Source organism: Podarcis filfolensis, assembly GCF_964270895.1.
Source record: "Podarcis filfolensis genome assembly, chromosome: 15".
Lineage (NCBI taxonomy): Eukaryota > Metazoa > Chordata > Lepidosauria > Squamata > Lacertidae > Podarcis > Podarcis filfolensis.
Genome location: NC_139618.1, coordinates 37,393,638 through 37,410,258, shown reverse-complemented (window position 1 = coordinate 37,410,258; position 16,621 = coordinate 37,393,638). Strand labels below are relative to the sequence as shown.

The 16,621-nt window shown below is 41.2% G+C and overlaps 1 protein-coding gene across 2 annotated transcripts in view; it reads left to right on the top strand.

Moving 5' to 3' along the window:
* SLC18A1 (solute carrier family 18 member A1) overlaps positions 1 to 15,953 on the top strand; it is a 53,547-nt gene extending 37,594 nt beyond the window's left edge. For both annotated transcript variants that reach the window (XM_083588714.1, XM_083588715.1), the window contains exons 14-16: positions 11,653 to 11,772; positions 12,265 to 12,398; positions 15,213 to 15,953. In XM_083588714.1, coding sequence (XP_083444840.1) covers positions 11,653 to 11,772; positions 12,265 to 12,398; positions 15,213 to 15,326 — 368 coding nt within the window. In that variant the 3' untranslated portion in view covers positions 15,327 to 15,953. The remainder of the gene's footprint in view (positions 1 to 11,652; positions 11,773 to 12,264; positions 12,399 to 15,212) is intronic.
* Positions 15,954 to 16,621: the final 668 nt, after the last annotated feature.

The following is a 16,621-nucleotide window of genomic DNA, read 5'->3' as shown; positions in this document are numbered from 1 at the left end:
CATCTTAATTAATAATCTTAATTTGGTTTGACATATAATTCAGCCTTAAATCTAATTTAATGGTAGACAATTGTCTGCACTGGCATCCAATTCAGCACTCAGCCAAATTACAATATTTTTGTAAATAAATCTTAAATTTCCTCCAGTCTTCTTCCATCCTTTCTTCTCCCTGGTCTCGAATTCTGCCGGTCATCTCGGCTAATTGCATATAGTCCATCAGTTGCATCTGCCATTCTTCCACAGTGGGTAGCTCCTGAGTTTTCCAATTCTTGGCAATTAATATTCTTGCTGCTGTTGTTGCGTACAAAAAGAATGTTCTGTCCTTTTTTAACACACTCTGGCCGACAATACCCAGGAGAAAGGCCTCTGATTTCTTAGTAAAGGTGTATTTAAACACCTTTTTTAATTCATTATATATCTTCTCCCAAAAGGCCTTCACTCTAGGGCAGGTCCACCAGAGGTGAAAAAATGTTCCTTCATTTTCCTTACATTTCCAACATTTGCTATCAGACGAATGGTATATTTTAGCCAGTTTAACAGGGGTCATGTACCATCTATACATCATTTTCATCACATTTTCCTTCAACGCATTACATGCAGTGAAGTTCAGCCCAGAGGTCCACAACCTTTCCCAATCTTCAAACATAATATTATACCCAATATCCTGCGCCCATTTTATCATTGTTGATTTTACCATTTCGTCATGTGTGTTCCATTTCAGCAGCAAGTTATACATTCTTGAAAGTACCTTAGTCTTAGGTTCTAACAGTTCAGTTTCTAACTTTGACTTTTCCACTTGGAATCCTAGCTTTTTGTCATTTTTAAACACTTCTTTAATCTGAGCATAGTGTAACCAGTCTCGCACTTTGTCTCTCATCTTTTCTAAACTCTGCAATTTCCAGTTGTCACCATCCTTTTCTATTATCTCCCAATATTTTGGCCAGTTGGCCTCCATATTGGCTCTTTTCCGAGCCTTAGCCTCCAGGGGTGACAGCCACCTCGGAGTTTTATTCTCCAGTAAGTCTTTATATTTTGTCCAGACATTAAAAACTGATTTTCTGACAATATGGTTCTTGAAGGCCTTATTTATCTTAGCTTTATCATACCATAAATATGCATGCCATCCAAACGCATTATTAAAACCTTCCAAATCCAAGACATCCGTATCTTCAAGAAGTAACCAATCTTTTAACCAGCAGAAAGCTGCAGCTTCATAATACAACTTTAAATCTGGCAGGGCAAAGCCCCCTCTTTCTTTCGCATCTGTTAATATTTTAAATTTGATTCTGGGCTTTTTGCCCTGCCAGACAAATTTAGAAATATCTTTCTGCCACTTCCGGAAGCACTCTGTCTTGTCTACAATCTGCAGTGTCTGAAACAAAAATAACATTTTTGGCAATACATTCATCTTGATGGCAGCTATTCGGCCTAACAAAGAAAGTTTTAGTCTTGACCAACTATCCAAGTCTCTCTTAATCTCTGACCAACATTTTTCATAATTATCTTTAAATAAACTCAGATTTTTTGCTGTTATGTTTACCCCTAGGTATTTAACTTTTTTAACCACATTTAGTTCTGTCTCTTTCTGAAGCTGTTCCAACTCAATATCTGTCACGTTTTTCCCCAAAACTTTAGTTTTTTGCTTATTTAACTTAAATCCTGCCACTCGGCCAAAGTTTTGAATCAGTTGTAGTACTCTTTTCAAACTAGACTCCGGCTCCTGTAATGTCAGAACTAGGTCATCTGCAAAAGCTTTAAGTTTATATTGTTTCGCTCCGACCTGAATCCCTTCCACCAACCGGTCCCCCCTAATCATATTCAGGAGCACTTCCAGAACCGAAATAAACAGTAATGGGGAAATCGGGCAGCCTTGTCGTGTACCTTTTTCAATTTTAAACTCTTCTGTAACCACATTGTTAACTATCAGTTTAGCCTTTTGTTCTGAATATATTGCCTCAATCCCGTTCTCAAACCCCCGTCCCACTCCCATTTCTTTTAAATTCCCCTTCATAAATTTCCAAGATATGTTGTCAAAGGCTTTCTCCGCGTCTATAAAAATTAAAACTGCTTTAGTGTTTATGTTTGTTTGTAAAAGTTCCAATATGTCTATGATGTTCCTTGTGTTAGTAAACATATGTCTGCCCGGGAGAAAGCCTGCCTGGTCTTTATGGATTATCTCACTTAAAACTTTCTTAAATCTTCGTGCCAAAACATCTGCAAATATTTTGTAATCCACATTTAAAAGGGAGATGGGACGGTAATTCTTGAGTTGTGTCTTTTCAGTTTCTGACTTTGGAATCAATGTGATAAATGCTTCTTTCCACGATTCAGGCGCCTTCTTCCCCTCCATTATTTCATTACTGACCTCCAACAAAGGTTGTATCAAATAATCCTTCAATGTCTTATAGTAGTTAGAGGTCAGTCCATCTGGCCCTGGTGATTTGCCCTGTTTCAGACTCAGGATGGCCTGTTCAATCTCTTGTCGTGTTATTTTGCCATTTAAAATTGTTCTATTTTCTTCTGACAGCTTTGCTAATCCATTTCTCTCCAAAAATTGTGTAATCTCTATTTCATCTTGTGGCCCTTGAGTATATAACTTTTTAAAATACCTCTGGAAGCACTTTCTAATCTCTCCCGGGTTCTGAATGTTCCTTCCTTCAACCTCTAAGTTTGTTACTGTATTTAATCTTTGTCTCCTTTTCAACTGCCAAGCTAGCAGTTTCCCACATTTATTTGCCGATTCAAAAGTTTTTTGTTTCATTGTTTTAATCTTCCATTCTATTTCCTGATTTATCAGCTTGGAATATTGCGCCTGATAAAGTTTAATTTCTCTCAGAATCGGTTGGGACTTCGGGTTAGATCTTAACTTCTTCTCCAACTCTTTGATACTTTCCAGAATTTTATCTTTCTTTTCATTTTGCAGTCTTTTCTTTAAGGAATTCTGTTGAATCAAGAACCCTCTCATCACAGCTTTACTTGCATCCCAGATAGTTCTTTTTTCCACCGTAGTGTTCAAATTAATCTCAAAATAGTCCTTTAAGGTTTTTTGGGCCTTCTTTACAATTCTTTGGTCTCTAAACAGGCCATCATTCATCTTCCATCTAAAGGAGCCGATTGGGATCAATGTCATATCCATTCTCAAGGCGTTATGGTCGGAGCATGTTTTGGGGCAGATTTCCACCTTCCTCACCTTAGGTGCCAGACTTCTAGTTATCCATATTTGGTCGATTCGTGTCCAAGTCAGTTGAGCTTCAGAAAAGAATGTTCCTTCTCTTCCCAGGGGGTTTCTAACTCTCCAGATGTCAACCCAGTCCATATTGTCAGTCATTTCAAAAAAGGTCTTAGGTAGTCTTCCCTCTTTAGTAATGTTCTGGTTCTGTGACTTATCCATATTTGTTGATACGACCCCGTTCATGTCCCCCATCATGATGACGTTGTTGTAATCCAGATAATCCAGCATGGTCTCGTGCAACTTCTTATAAAAATCCGATTTTCCTTCATTTGGAGCATAAATTCCTAATATCAAAATTTTTTCTCCTTGATACTGTACTTCTATTGCGAGGATTCTTCCACTTTCATCTTTAAAGAGAAATTTTGGTGAAAGGCTCTCTTTTGCATAGATCACTACACCTCTCTTTTTAACTGTATCCGATGATATAAATTCTTGACCAAGCCTTTTATTTATTAACACCTTTCTATGGAGCCTAATCACATGTGTTTCTTGTAAGCATATAATGTCCAATTGTTCCTTTTTTAAAATATGAAAAATTTTAGACCTTTTTTCGGGACTGTTACAGCCATTTATGTTCCAGCTCAAAAGCTGCAGAGACATCCTGGATAGGTCTGGTTATTCTTTCTGGGGTGGTACCTTGTTCTCCGGTCCTTGAGGATCCGAGGGGGCGGGCTCCCCTGGAAGTTCTGGCGCTGGCAATCCAAGTCCTTTGTGGAGGTCTTCTCCGTGTGCTCCCAAAAACTTGTCTCTATCTTCCACTGTTTTGATTTTGATCTTTCTCCCTCTGTAGGTAAAGGATAATCCTTGTGGAAACTCCCACCTGAAGATAATTGCGTTGCTTCTCAACAGTCTTGCCAATTCCGTGTAGTTAGATCTAAGGTCCAGCAACTGCTTAGGAATGTCCTTGTAGATTTCAATTCTCTTGCCCAAAATGTCTAGTGACTTTTCGTAGTGCAGGCCCAAAATCTTGTCCCTTTCCTCCTTTGATCTCAGTGTTATCAAACAATCTCTGGGCTTCTCTGTCCTTCTGACTCTGCCAAGCCTGAAAGCAGATACAATTTTAAAGTCTTTTTCCTCTAACTTCCAAAACTTGGCAAATTCCTTAGTTAGAAATTCAATAAAATTATCTTCTTCCACCTCTGGTATTGACCGTATCCTCAAGTTGGTCTCCCTGTTTCGCAGTTCTGTCATCAAAAAGTAAATCTGATGTTCTCCAACTTGTTTGCTGAGTGGTCTTACTTCTTTCTCAAGTTCTTCCAATCTTTGACTAGTATCTTCAGCCAGTTTACGATTTTCACCTACAGCCTCCTTTAATTCTCCAATAGACTGGGCATTCTGTGCAACTTGTCCAGTCAGCTTATTCAAGCTTTCTGTGTTCTGTTCAATTTTAGCTGTATGCAAATCAGCCTTCTTGTCCAGAGCCTCCAGTTTCTCCAAAATTTTCTCCAAGACAGAGCTACTTGTCCCTGAAGCCATATCTCCCAGGTGCAGCTCCTCTGTCTCACCCTCCCCTGCCTGTATTAGGGAGGCCGCCTCTATGTCTGGAGGCAAAGTGGAAGGCAAGGCCGGCACAGAAGATCTACGCTGTGAGGCTGCAGATAAAGTTAGAGTTGTTTGTTTAGTCCTTCCTCTTCTCCTTGCGCCACTCATTCCAAAGTTATCTGTAATCCAAGGTCAATCCAAGTTGTTCCCATGAGAAAGCAGAGTCCCAGATACAATAGTCAAACAGAGGCCGGGAAAGGGAAAGTAAAACAAAGTCACTGCTGTAAGTCCAAAATCCTCTAGAGGGAGCTTAATACGTCTTCAGGGAAAAGATCAAATCCAAGTTAGACTTATAAATTTAAATCCATGTCTATCGCCTCCACAATGTATTATTTTTAGCAGAGTAAAACTTAAAACAAAACAGTGTTTCTTACAGTGCCTTGACTGCAACAGTTTCAAAGTATCCAGTTCCAACTCAGAATGTTTCAAAACCTGAATTCAATGTATCCAAAGTTGCAAACTGGTGCTCATCCAGGCAGCTCCAGCACCAGAGATTCTTATTTATTTTATAATCCACTGGTGCCACAGAAGAAGGATATCAATGCACCCCGAATATGACCAGCAAAAGTCAATAGCTCAAAGTCTTTCACTCAGAAAACTGCTTTAACAGGGTGCCAGCATTTAGTTAACGCATAACTTTTTGTCTCCACTCCTCCTGCTCTTTGCTTAAAGTTCAGTATAGCGGGAGATGGGCTTCCTGCTTATCCTCACTCCGTTTTCAGCCAGATTTCAACTTTTTAAAAAAGTTTTAAAAGTTTCATAAAGTTCTCAAAAAGTTTCAGAAAGTTGACAAAAGTTTCAGAAAGTTTTCAATGTCCAAATTTACTCACGGGTTGTAGTTTCCAAAGTTCAGAAAGGTTGCAGGAAGAAAGGACAGCGCTGACCGGCAACAGCAACGCGGCTTCACTTCGCTGTTTGCGCAACGACCCACAGCGCCGCTACCCCCTCCGCGATCCGGAGCCCCTTACGGGGTCCCTTCAGCGTTTTGGGGGCTGCTTCTGGCGCCCGCCGGGTCCCGAGACCACAGGCTTCTGCCACCTGTGGTTTTCCTGAATGGGTCTCCGCTTCGCCGTAGCGGACGACCCGTTTACAGCGGAGCTCCCTTCTCCTTACTCGGAGAAGGCAGCCATTACCGGTCGCGCCGCCTCCGGAAGTCCCGCACCTATACCGTTTTCAAATCCTTGGCCTACCCCCATCCCCTGAAGATTCTTCTTCATAAAACTCCAAGAAATATTGTCAAAGGCTTTCTCCGCGTCCACAAATATCAAAACTGCTTTAGTATTTATGTTCACTTCTAACTTTTCCAAAATATCAATTATATTCCTTACATTGTCTGACATATGTCTTCTCGGGAGAAATCCCGCTTGGTCTCTATGAATCTCCTCCATCAAAACTTTTTTAAATCTCATAGCCAAAATGTCAGCAAAGATTTTGTAATCCACATTTAGTAAAGAAATAGGGCGGTAGTTCTTAAGTTGAGTCTTTTCAGTCTCTGTCTTCGGTATAAGTGTAATAAAAGCCTCTTTCCACGATTCAGGTGCCCTTTTCCCCTCCAAAATTTCATTGCAGACTTCCTTCAAAGGTTGTATTAGCCACTGCTTCAAAGCTTTATAATATCTGGAAGTCAACCCATCCGGTCCCGGAGATTTACCCAATTGCATATTTTGAATGGCACCTTCTATTTCCTGTTCAGTTATTTTCTGGTTCAAAACTATTTTACTTTCATAAGATATTTTCTTTAATCCGATTTTCTCAAGAAATTGTTCTATGTCCAGTTCTTTCTGCGGCCCTTGTGAGTATAGTTGTTTAAAATATCTCTGGAAGCAATTTCTAATCTCAATTGGATTGTAGATGTTCTTTCCTTCTAATTCTAAATTTGTCACCGTATTCAGTTTTTGTCTTTTCCTCATTTGCCAAGCCAACAGTTTACCACATTTATCTGCTGATTCAAAAGTCTTTTGTCTCATTTGTTTGATTTTCCATTCTATTTCTTGGTTCATCAATTCCATATATTGTGTTTGGTATAACTTGATTTCTCTCAAAATCTCATGAGACTTTGGTTTTGATCTTAATTTCCTTTCTCCTTCTTTTATCTTTTCCAGAATCTTATCTTTCTTCTCATTTTGGCTTCTCTTCTTTTTTGCATTCTGTTGTATCAAGAATCCTCGCATAACGGCTTTGCTTGCGTCCCAGATTACTCTTTTTTCAACATTAGTCTTCATATTTATTTCAAAATAGTCTCTCAAAGTTTTTTGGGCCTTTTTGTATACTTCTTCATCTCTAAATAAGGTATCATTCATCCTCCATCTGAAGGAGCCAGCTATTATTTGCTTCATCTCCATCTTTACGGCATTATGGTCGGAGCAAGTTTTTGGGCAGATTTCAACTTTTTTAATCTTTGGAGCCATTCCTCTAGTAACCCATATTTGGTCAATTCTAGTCCATGTCATTTTGGCTTCAGAAAAGAAGGTTCCCTCTCTCTCAAGAGGGTTTTTTGTTCTCCAGATATCAACCAAGTCCATATTGTCAGTCATTTCAAAGAAAGTTTTTGGTAGTCTTCCATCTTTAGTAACTACCTGTCTTTGTGCTTTGTCCATATTAGTTGATACTACTCCATTCATGTCTCCCATCAAAATTAGGTTATAATCCATATAGTCCAACAAAATCTCATGCAACTTCTTAAAAAATTCAGATTTCCCCTCGTTCGGTGCATAAATTCCTACAATCAAAAATTTTTCTCCTTGGACTTGAATTTCAATTGCCAAGTATCTTCCTTGGTCATCTTTAAAAATTAATTTCGGCAGCAGTCTTTCCTTTGCATATATCACCACTCCTCTTTTTTTGACTCTGTCAGATGAAATAAATTCTTGTCCCAATCTTTTATTAATAAGTATTTTCCTATGTGACCTCGTCACATGTGTCTCTTGTAAGCAAATCAAGTCCAATTGTTCTTTCTTTAATATATGAAAAATACTTTTTCTCTTCCGGGGTATGTTCAGACCATTACAGTTCCAGCTTAGAAGTTGCAGAGCCATGATGGGGTTATTTACTTTTCCCTCCTACTGCTCCAAGTAATTGTTCTTCTTCAGTCGGTAGTTGCAGTCCAAAAGATAAATTTGCTATGTCCAGTATTCCTTTTCTTGATGATGTTGGTTCTTGTCCAGATTCCACCTCTTTCTGAAGATCCTCTTCGTGGTCTCTCAAAAACTTGTCTTTATCACTCACTGTCCTTATTCTTATTTTCTTTCCTTTATATTTGAAAGATAGGCCTTGAGGAAATTCCCACCTGAAAAATATGCTGTTTCTTTTCAGTAAAACCACCAGATCTCTATAGTAGTTTCTTACGTCCAAAATGTACTTCGGTATATCTTTAAAAATCTCCACGTAAGAGTCTTCAATTTGCAATGTTTTTTGGTAGTGCCAATTCATAATTTTATCTCTTTCTTCTTTAGATCTTAAAGTTAACAAGCAGTCTCTTGGCCTATTCCTTCTTGTACCAAGTCTAAATGCACTTACTATCTTGAATTCTTCCTTCTCAGGGCCCTGTTGCCAAAAGTCTGAAAATTCTTTTGTAAGAAAGTCCGCCAAATTGTCCCTTTCACTTTCCGGTACTGCCCTAATTCTCAGATTTCTCTCTTTCCTTTGCAGATTGATCATGGACAGTGTCAGTTCATGGTCCTCCAGTTTTTTAAGGACCGGTGGAATTTTTTCCTGTGTAGTAGTCGCAATTTCCTTGGCCTCCTCTGCAATCTTTCGAGTTGTAGCCGATTCCTCTAGTAGCTTTTCAATAATCTCTGTATTAGAATTCACCTTCTTTCCAAGTTCATTTATACTTGTAGTATTTAAATCAATTTTTGCTGAAATCTCAGCTACTTTCTTATTAGTTTCTGCAATTTGCTTGTTAGTTTCGGCAACTTGTTTACTTGTCTCTGCCCCTTGCTTCGTTAAATGTTCCAAAGATTCATTAATTTTCCCAAGTGCCTTAGCCAATGCGTCTTCCGATGACATAGTTCTTAATTTTGTTTGTGAGGCAGAAACTGCTCCTGTACCTCCAGATGTTGAGGCCCTTCTTTGTTGTGAAATATCAGTTTTGTATTGTCTACCGGATCTTAAACTTTTTTCCTGTAGCTCTACTTTCCCTTTGCCATCTGCCATAACACTCTCATGCCAAGCCAAGGTCAGTCACGCAGTTGTGAGATTGTTTATAATAGGAATTTTCCAGTGGCTCAGCAACTAGTAGTTCAGTTGTTATTGTTACAGTCAAGTCTCCTCTAGGGGGAGAAATTCTAGCTTCACTTTCCAAGTTCTGAAACAAAGTATTCTTTAAAAATCCCCCATGTCTCCTAAAAGACCACAATATCAATTTTCTCCAAAGTTATTTAATTGCAACACAGTCCATATAAAGTCCAGTGACACTGTATCCTTTCAAAAAATTAATTCAGAAATTTGCTCCAAGGTTACTTCTTTACCTTGATGTGCAGACAACCTACAGCCAGCTTCCCTATCAAGGCAGTCCGTCCCCAGGGTGTTAAAACAGCAGTAAAATTCCAATTCCCTTCTTTTCATGCAGGCATATATAATACAAATCCTCCCCTCCGCTCCTGCCTACGGGAGGAGGGCTATTTTTTTTTTAACGGTGGATTTGTTCTTATTCAAATGTAGATTCTTTAACAGTTACAGCTTGACAGTCTCTTTGTTTTAATCTGTCTACAGAACGGAAAGGCAGACTTCCTTTTTATACCTTTCCCGTCTCGGTGCCGAAATTCATCAAATTTAGCTTCAATTTAGTCCTTTAATCATTTATCCTACTCACGGGTAGTTGCTTTTCTTAAATCCAATTCTTTGGAAGAAATCAGCGCTCTCTGCTAATGGCGATGCGGCTTCACTCCACAGGCTGGGTAAACAACTCTCAGCACCGCGCCGCTCACCCGCTGCTGTTCAGAAGCCTTTAAAAAGGCTCTTCACAGGTTTGGGGGAGTGCAAAAGGTGCCCGCCGAGTCTCCTTGTTCACAGGCTTCACCACCTGTGATTTTTGGGGGTCCCTGTTTCGCCGTAACGGCAGGACCCGAACCCGCAGAGCAGACTCCCTCTGGAGCTCAGAGGGGAGTCGGCCATTAAGCGCTCGCGCTGACCGGAAGTAGAGACTTCTACTCTAGAAGAGAGAAGGAACCTGAAAGGAACAGGTACTGCAGGAATGGAAGAGTTCCCTGCATTTCATCCTGAGCTGCTTGAATTCCCAAGACTTGCCTTTTATAGGGTTCACTCCCTTGTGAAATCTGAATACTGGAGATAAATGATATTTTCGTAATACATGTTTACAAATATATCCCCTGAACTTTGGGTCAGGGGGACTTCAAAATCAGGGCAAAAATGTGACCCATTTTGGGTTGGGACTCAGAATTCAGTAAAAATATTGCTGTCTTTGACTGGATCTACACAGATAAAGAAAACGCTACAGAAAAACATGTTATACAAACTCTTAACGACAGATCACCGCTCTACAATGCCATCTGCTGTTGCATGTTTATAACGCAGTTATAACAATATACCGTATTTTCCCGTGTATAAGACTAGGTTTTTTCCTATAAAAGAATGTCAAAAATTAGGGGGTGTCTTACTCTGGGCCATCTACCCCCATTTTCTTAAATCTGAGTCCCCCAAAATAGTCTTATGCATGGGGGCGTCTTATAGACGGAAAAATACGGTAATTGATGAGTGTACCTGAGTCCCTAGTCTTTAAAGCTGCATCAGTTTCCCAAAAGCAAATGGCATGCTGGAACCCTACAAAGCTCCTACTTGCCAACCATCTACAAATCTCAAATTTTCCCTCCACTCTAACACAGATTATCCTGAAAGCATACTCTGTAACCTGAGAAGGGAAACCTCAGAGGACTGTATTGTCACTTTGCTATCGGTATAACAGAAATACGTTCCTTTGATAGACATCTGGCCTTCTGCGCCTCAGCTTTGTGTTCATCCTCAGCCTGCACTGCAGAGACAGGGTGACTGCAACACTGGGATAAAAGAGAACAAACAAACAAACAAACAAACAAACGGTGCATGCTGGATCAGGAAACACATTTTAGTTTAGTTGACTTCTTGCATCTGATTCACAAGCAAGGAGCTTAAGCGGCGTCAACAGATGGGTTATTCAGAGTTGCCATTTCAGCTTTTTGTGATGGGACAGGGCAAAGATTTTGGGTTGCATCGAATGTTAGTCATACACAGAGTAGGCCCACTGAAATTCATGGACCTAAATTTGTCGTCCTCATTAATTTCTCAGTACTCTGAGTATGACTAATACAAGCCTTTGCCTCTATGTGCCAGGAGAAATTCCCAGGGTAATTCAAAAGGTCTGCTTGGAATATATCTTCTAGACTGAATTGCATAAACGTAGTGTGTTAAGAAAATGGGGGAGGCAATGTATTTTGGGGTTACTTGTTGCAGTTATTTCATAGCCACCATATCTAACAACCAATAAATGTTAAGTGGAGATATTTTTTTTAATCCCAGCTTAGATACAATAAAATTATACATATATATGATCGCTTCACAATGTTTCACAGGGATCCATTAATATAATCAGTGCTTTTTTCCTGGGGGATACACAGGGATATGCATACCCCTAAACATTTTGTAAATCTTTGTACTTTTGTCCATTTACTGTATTTATTTCCCCCGATTTGAACTATAAAATGGTGATTTTCCTGAGTCAAAATGAGAGTACAACTAAACATTTTTTTTAGAAAAAAGCACTGAATATAATATAATAATATTAATATTTCAGAACAATAATCACATGTGGTTTGAAACCTGGGCTATGGTTAAATACTACGTCTCATGGCATTTCCCCCCCCCCCCTTTTGTTCTGGGAATAGGTATGGTGGATTCTTCAATGATGCCGATCATGGGATATTTGGTGGACCTTCGCCACACCTCTGTCTACGGCAGTGTCTATGCCATTGCTGACGTGGCCTTCTGCATGGGCTTTGCTTTTGGTATGGATGAGTACTCAGTGGTTTCTTTGCCTATCGGTTGCGCCCATGTGCTGTTCGTTTCTAGCTTTTAAATATTTAACTCCAACCAATACACCACGCTGGCTTATGACTGCTCCGACAGCATCATGAACACAAACCATCAAGAATGTGCGATAGAAAAGGACATCTGGAGGGGTCCTCAGGCTGCAGTAGAACATTTGGCCTTTTTTTCCTAATTTCAACTGTAATTTGCGAAAACACAAAGTCACCTCAGAGAGTCTGTTGTGTCCCTTGCCCAACCTCAGAACAGATGCAAGTTGTAATTTGTAAAGTTGTCTTCATCCCCCCACCAGCTCCCAATCAGCCCACTGTCTCTGAATACTGCATAGCTTCTGAAGGACACTGAATGTTGAAAACATTGACACTGAATGTTGAAAACAGAATTTAATGCACAGCCTGAATGCACTTAGCTCACTGAATTAACTAAGCATTGATATCATTCTTTGCTTGCAGGTCCCTCTATTGGGGGTTCTCTTGTACGGGTCATTGGCTTTCCCTGGCTGATGGTCATCATTGGAGGGGTCAACCTTGCATATGCCCCTCTCTGCTGGTTCCTGCGGAGCCCACCAGCCAAGGAGGAGAAGATTGTAAGTTCACCCCCGAGGGAGTCATCTGACCGAATCCAAAGGGTTCCTAGTCTTCTTGCTTATTTAAATAAAACATTTTGGACCCCACCTTTCCGTAATGTGTCCAAGATGCTTACCAGCATCTGAAACCAATAAACCAAAAGTAATATCAAAAGGGGGAAAATTCCAGCAGGTGAAGTCCAAACGTAAGCAGCTAAAATATCCACTCTGGCCTGTGCCATTAACCAAGGGAGCAAAGAGCATTGGGAGACTGCTGGATCCTGTAGAAAATGTGGATCCAGTAGAATTAATCCGGGACTTAAGAAACACATAGAGCTGAAAGAGGAGGAGGAGGGGGAAAGTGTAACTCTTCCAACTTCCACCTTCAGATCAATATATTTTTCAAGGGAGAAAAGCGTAACATCCCTCTCTGCAGAAGAGATGACTGAGAGGCTGAACTTCCCAGGAAATTCATCATGGAAAGGGGAGGTCCTGTTTGGCCCCATCCATTGGCCAGAGAAAGTGCAGCTGCAGTGAGCTTGCTTAACCCCTCCTTATCAGAAAGAACAATGGGGAGTTGCCCCAGGATTTCAGAACTGAGCACACTGTGGCCACATTCACCAGCCACAGGACTAAAGGTGGCTGGGATGGAGGTTTTTGTATTATTTGGACTGGCAAGCTTCCTTGCAAATAATCTGAACAAAGGGTTTGGTATTGTTACGGTAAAAATCTGGGTGCGAGGCTGCTCAGCCACCCAGCTCGTCGGACTAAGTCCGCGGGTCCCTGCGGAGGAAAATGAGCTCAGCCGGAGACAGGAGCAAGCTGCTGAAGATCCACGTTTATTGCGCAACAGGTTCAAGGCGAGATTGAACAGCGAGAAAGGGGTGACATAAACTTTTGAAACTTCCCTCCATGTCCCAGAATACAGTGCAAAATACATCCCAGTTACATCATGAATACATTAAAGAGAGGTTGGGTTACACAGGATTAACATATGGAGGAGGGAGGGGGGAATATGCAGAGCTGGAGATATGCGCAGATAAGCACATCCTGATGAGAAGCACATCCATGTACTGGCATTTCCTGGAGGAAAGGCTTGGCAGAGTGATTTGACAGGATTAGGGTCTTGACACCTTGCTTGAGGGATTATGGAGGACAGGGGAGGTGTGATGGAGTCCTAGAGAAATTGAGCAAATTGGCACGTTGATTTTCTATGAATTTTATAGATTTTAGTCCCTTTTGACATTGACAATTGGAAAGAAATTGATATATTGTAGCGAAGAAGAAGGTGAAGAAGACATGCTCCCCCCTTCCGTATCAGTATGCATTTTCAAAATGAATCCCAATTAAGAAAATATTATAAAGTCATATTCATGCAGAGGCTTACGATGATCTCTCAGTGTGACAATTCTGTGCAAAATTGAAACTGCCAGAAGCAACCTCCAAGGAAAGGCGGGGGGGGGGGGGATGGCATTTTGTGCCTCCAGCATTGCTCCCTCTGTAGGACAGATTGAGATATCTATGCATAGCCTGTGCCTCTCTTGCAAATGGGAAAGATGATTGTGAGCAGCTTCTTGTTGGGTGATCTGCAAAAGTGAGCAAACATGTGCACACTCTGTATCTTTAAGGCTAGTCTGTTAATTACTGGAACTCCAACCATGCCTTCCTCCCTTCTTTCCATCTGGGCTGCTATGTCCAGAGCACCCATTAACAGCAGCCTGTGTGTGGCACGGGTGCAACTCTGACTACATGCCGATCATATGCTTAAAGCATGAGCAAAGCCTCCCCAAAGCATCCTGGGAACCATAGTTTGGTAAGGGTGCAGGGCATTGTGGCTCTGTGGGGGACAAACTAGGGTTTTTTGGGGGAAGTTGTGTGCTTTATATTGTTGCAAACAAAATCAATCTGCCCTTTTTCCCTTATGGGCTATCCAAGAGCCCATATAGAGTCCTTACGTGGGTTCGCTATTGGTAGGAGAAAATAACAAGAGGCCAACCAGAGAATATTGAGAAGCAAAGCAGCTAGTAAGCCTGATCTTTATTGATCTGTTGCAGCAGGGTCCTCACTCACCACACGCAGGAGGGAGGAGGAACCCAGAACAAAAGTGTGGCTGCCCTTATACAGACATTTTAATTTCCCTGCCCTGGAGCTCAAGACCACCCCTCCATACATCATACATACATCACAGAAGGGGTGTAACCCAAGACCATCCCCCACAAACATCATACCTACATCACAGAAAAGGTGGTCTTACAACAGAAATTTGAATGTTGTTGTTTTTCCAGTCTGCCAGGTTATCTGATAATGCCTTATCTGATTGCCTTTCATGGTAGTCTTTTCCTGGTAGTCTGTCACCCTTTGAAATGGTGATTACTAAATTCCTGTAACAAGGAAGGTTTTTTCCCCACCTCCTCCCTCCTTTTCAGAGAAACATTTGGTCAGCTTGGGAGTCAAAATGGTTTCAGGACTGTCTTCCTGTGCTGCTTCAGACATGTGGTTTATATATTTATGTACATGTTTGCTTGGTACATTTATGAACATTTAATATTTATCTAAGACCTTAAAATTATTATTACAATATGTATGGGTTGCTCACAGCCTATGAATACAACTCCAGAGGGAGGAGTCGTTTGTATATTTGGTTGTACTAGGGCAGGGGTTCTCAGTGTGTCGTTCACTGGGACAGGGGGACAACAGGACCTTTGCGACCTTTCCCCCTGAAGGGCCGAGCCAGTGCAAAGGACCTGGCGTTTAAGATCCCTTGGCCGGCACCTTACAATGCATCTGATATTTTTTGTCCTGTCTCTCCCCACTACCCCCCCCCCACTTCCAAAGGCAATTCTAAGCCAAGAATGCCCCATGCAGACCAGAAGCTACACCACACAGAAGGCCCTCCAGGAGTTCCCACTCACAGACAGCAGTGATGAAGAAGCTGAGACTGAAGAATAGGAGCTGAGAGCGATGAGCAGAACCGAGACTCAATCAACGGCTGCGTTGTCAAGTCAGTGCAGCCCCAAGTCAAGTGCAGTACTCTAAGGGGTCTCCCTGGGATGTACTATAATAAATGGTGAAGGATGGCATTAGAATGCAGGACTGGGTCCTGCAACAGAATGCTGCAGCCTGAGGTACTCCCTGCTCAGGATTCCAGCTCCTCCGTTCCATTCCTTCTCCCTCTGGCTTGCCAACTGGATTCCACCTTCATTCTACAGCCACTGAGCAAGTTGAGTCCTCATCAACTGTTCTTGGGTCCCCCCACCCCAAGATTCTCTCATACTTCTGCAAACTTTGAAGTTTCCCAATGCTTGCTGATGCCTCTTTCTTGTGTGTGGGTGGTGCTATTTTGGCAACATAAGCAATGATACCCCTTCTCTGAACCCTGGAAATAGAGGGAATGTCAATTTATGTGCAGTGTGTAGGCAAACTAACACCCTTGCTTTGAAACACTTCCCATTTGCCATTCAGAAGTTAAATATCTCCCTATGGTTATTTGAAACAAACAGATGTGGCCAGTCTCTGCTATTCATCTAAATATTGTTTGCTGTCTTATTATTGAGTGATTAAAGCTATTTGACTTATTCTTCTGCTTGATCCGGGAATAACGTCCTTTAGCAACCTCTCTGCATCAGGAGGGGTACAAATGTTTTAACTAAAATTAAAATAAAATCTCACACACCCCAAAGAGGGGGTCTGACCAGTTGCAGGTCCATACTTATGCAGCTGTGAGTGCCAGAATTTCCATTATGAAGAAAAACAAAGAAAGAAAAGTTAAGAAAAACAGAGAGGTGGGGGTGTGAAAAAGGGGGAAATTTCCCATCAGTTCACATTGATAATACAGTAATCATCTGTACAGTTTGCCCACAACGTATACAAGGAATCTGTTCTGGGGGTCCATGTGCAAAGGCAAAACCATGCAAAGTCAGGAACCACTAGAAATGCCCCCTAATGAGGCAGAGGGCTGTTTATCGGGTTCTAGAAAAAATGTGTGAGGGCTCTGGAAGATTCCCAGGGTATTCCCATGACCTTTGCAGAGGCTAGTAAGCAAGAAAAACACATTGAGTGAACTGGAGGGGGGAAATAAATGCAGAGTAGAGAACTGTGGATATTCCCTGCTCTCCAGCTATTTATTTATTTCCCTCTCACCCGTGTAAGATTGCAATCACATATGCAAAGGGGGCATAAGTTACAAGCCCCCTGTATATAAATCTATGTAAGCCATTTACATGTCCAAATACATATCCTCACGA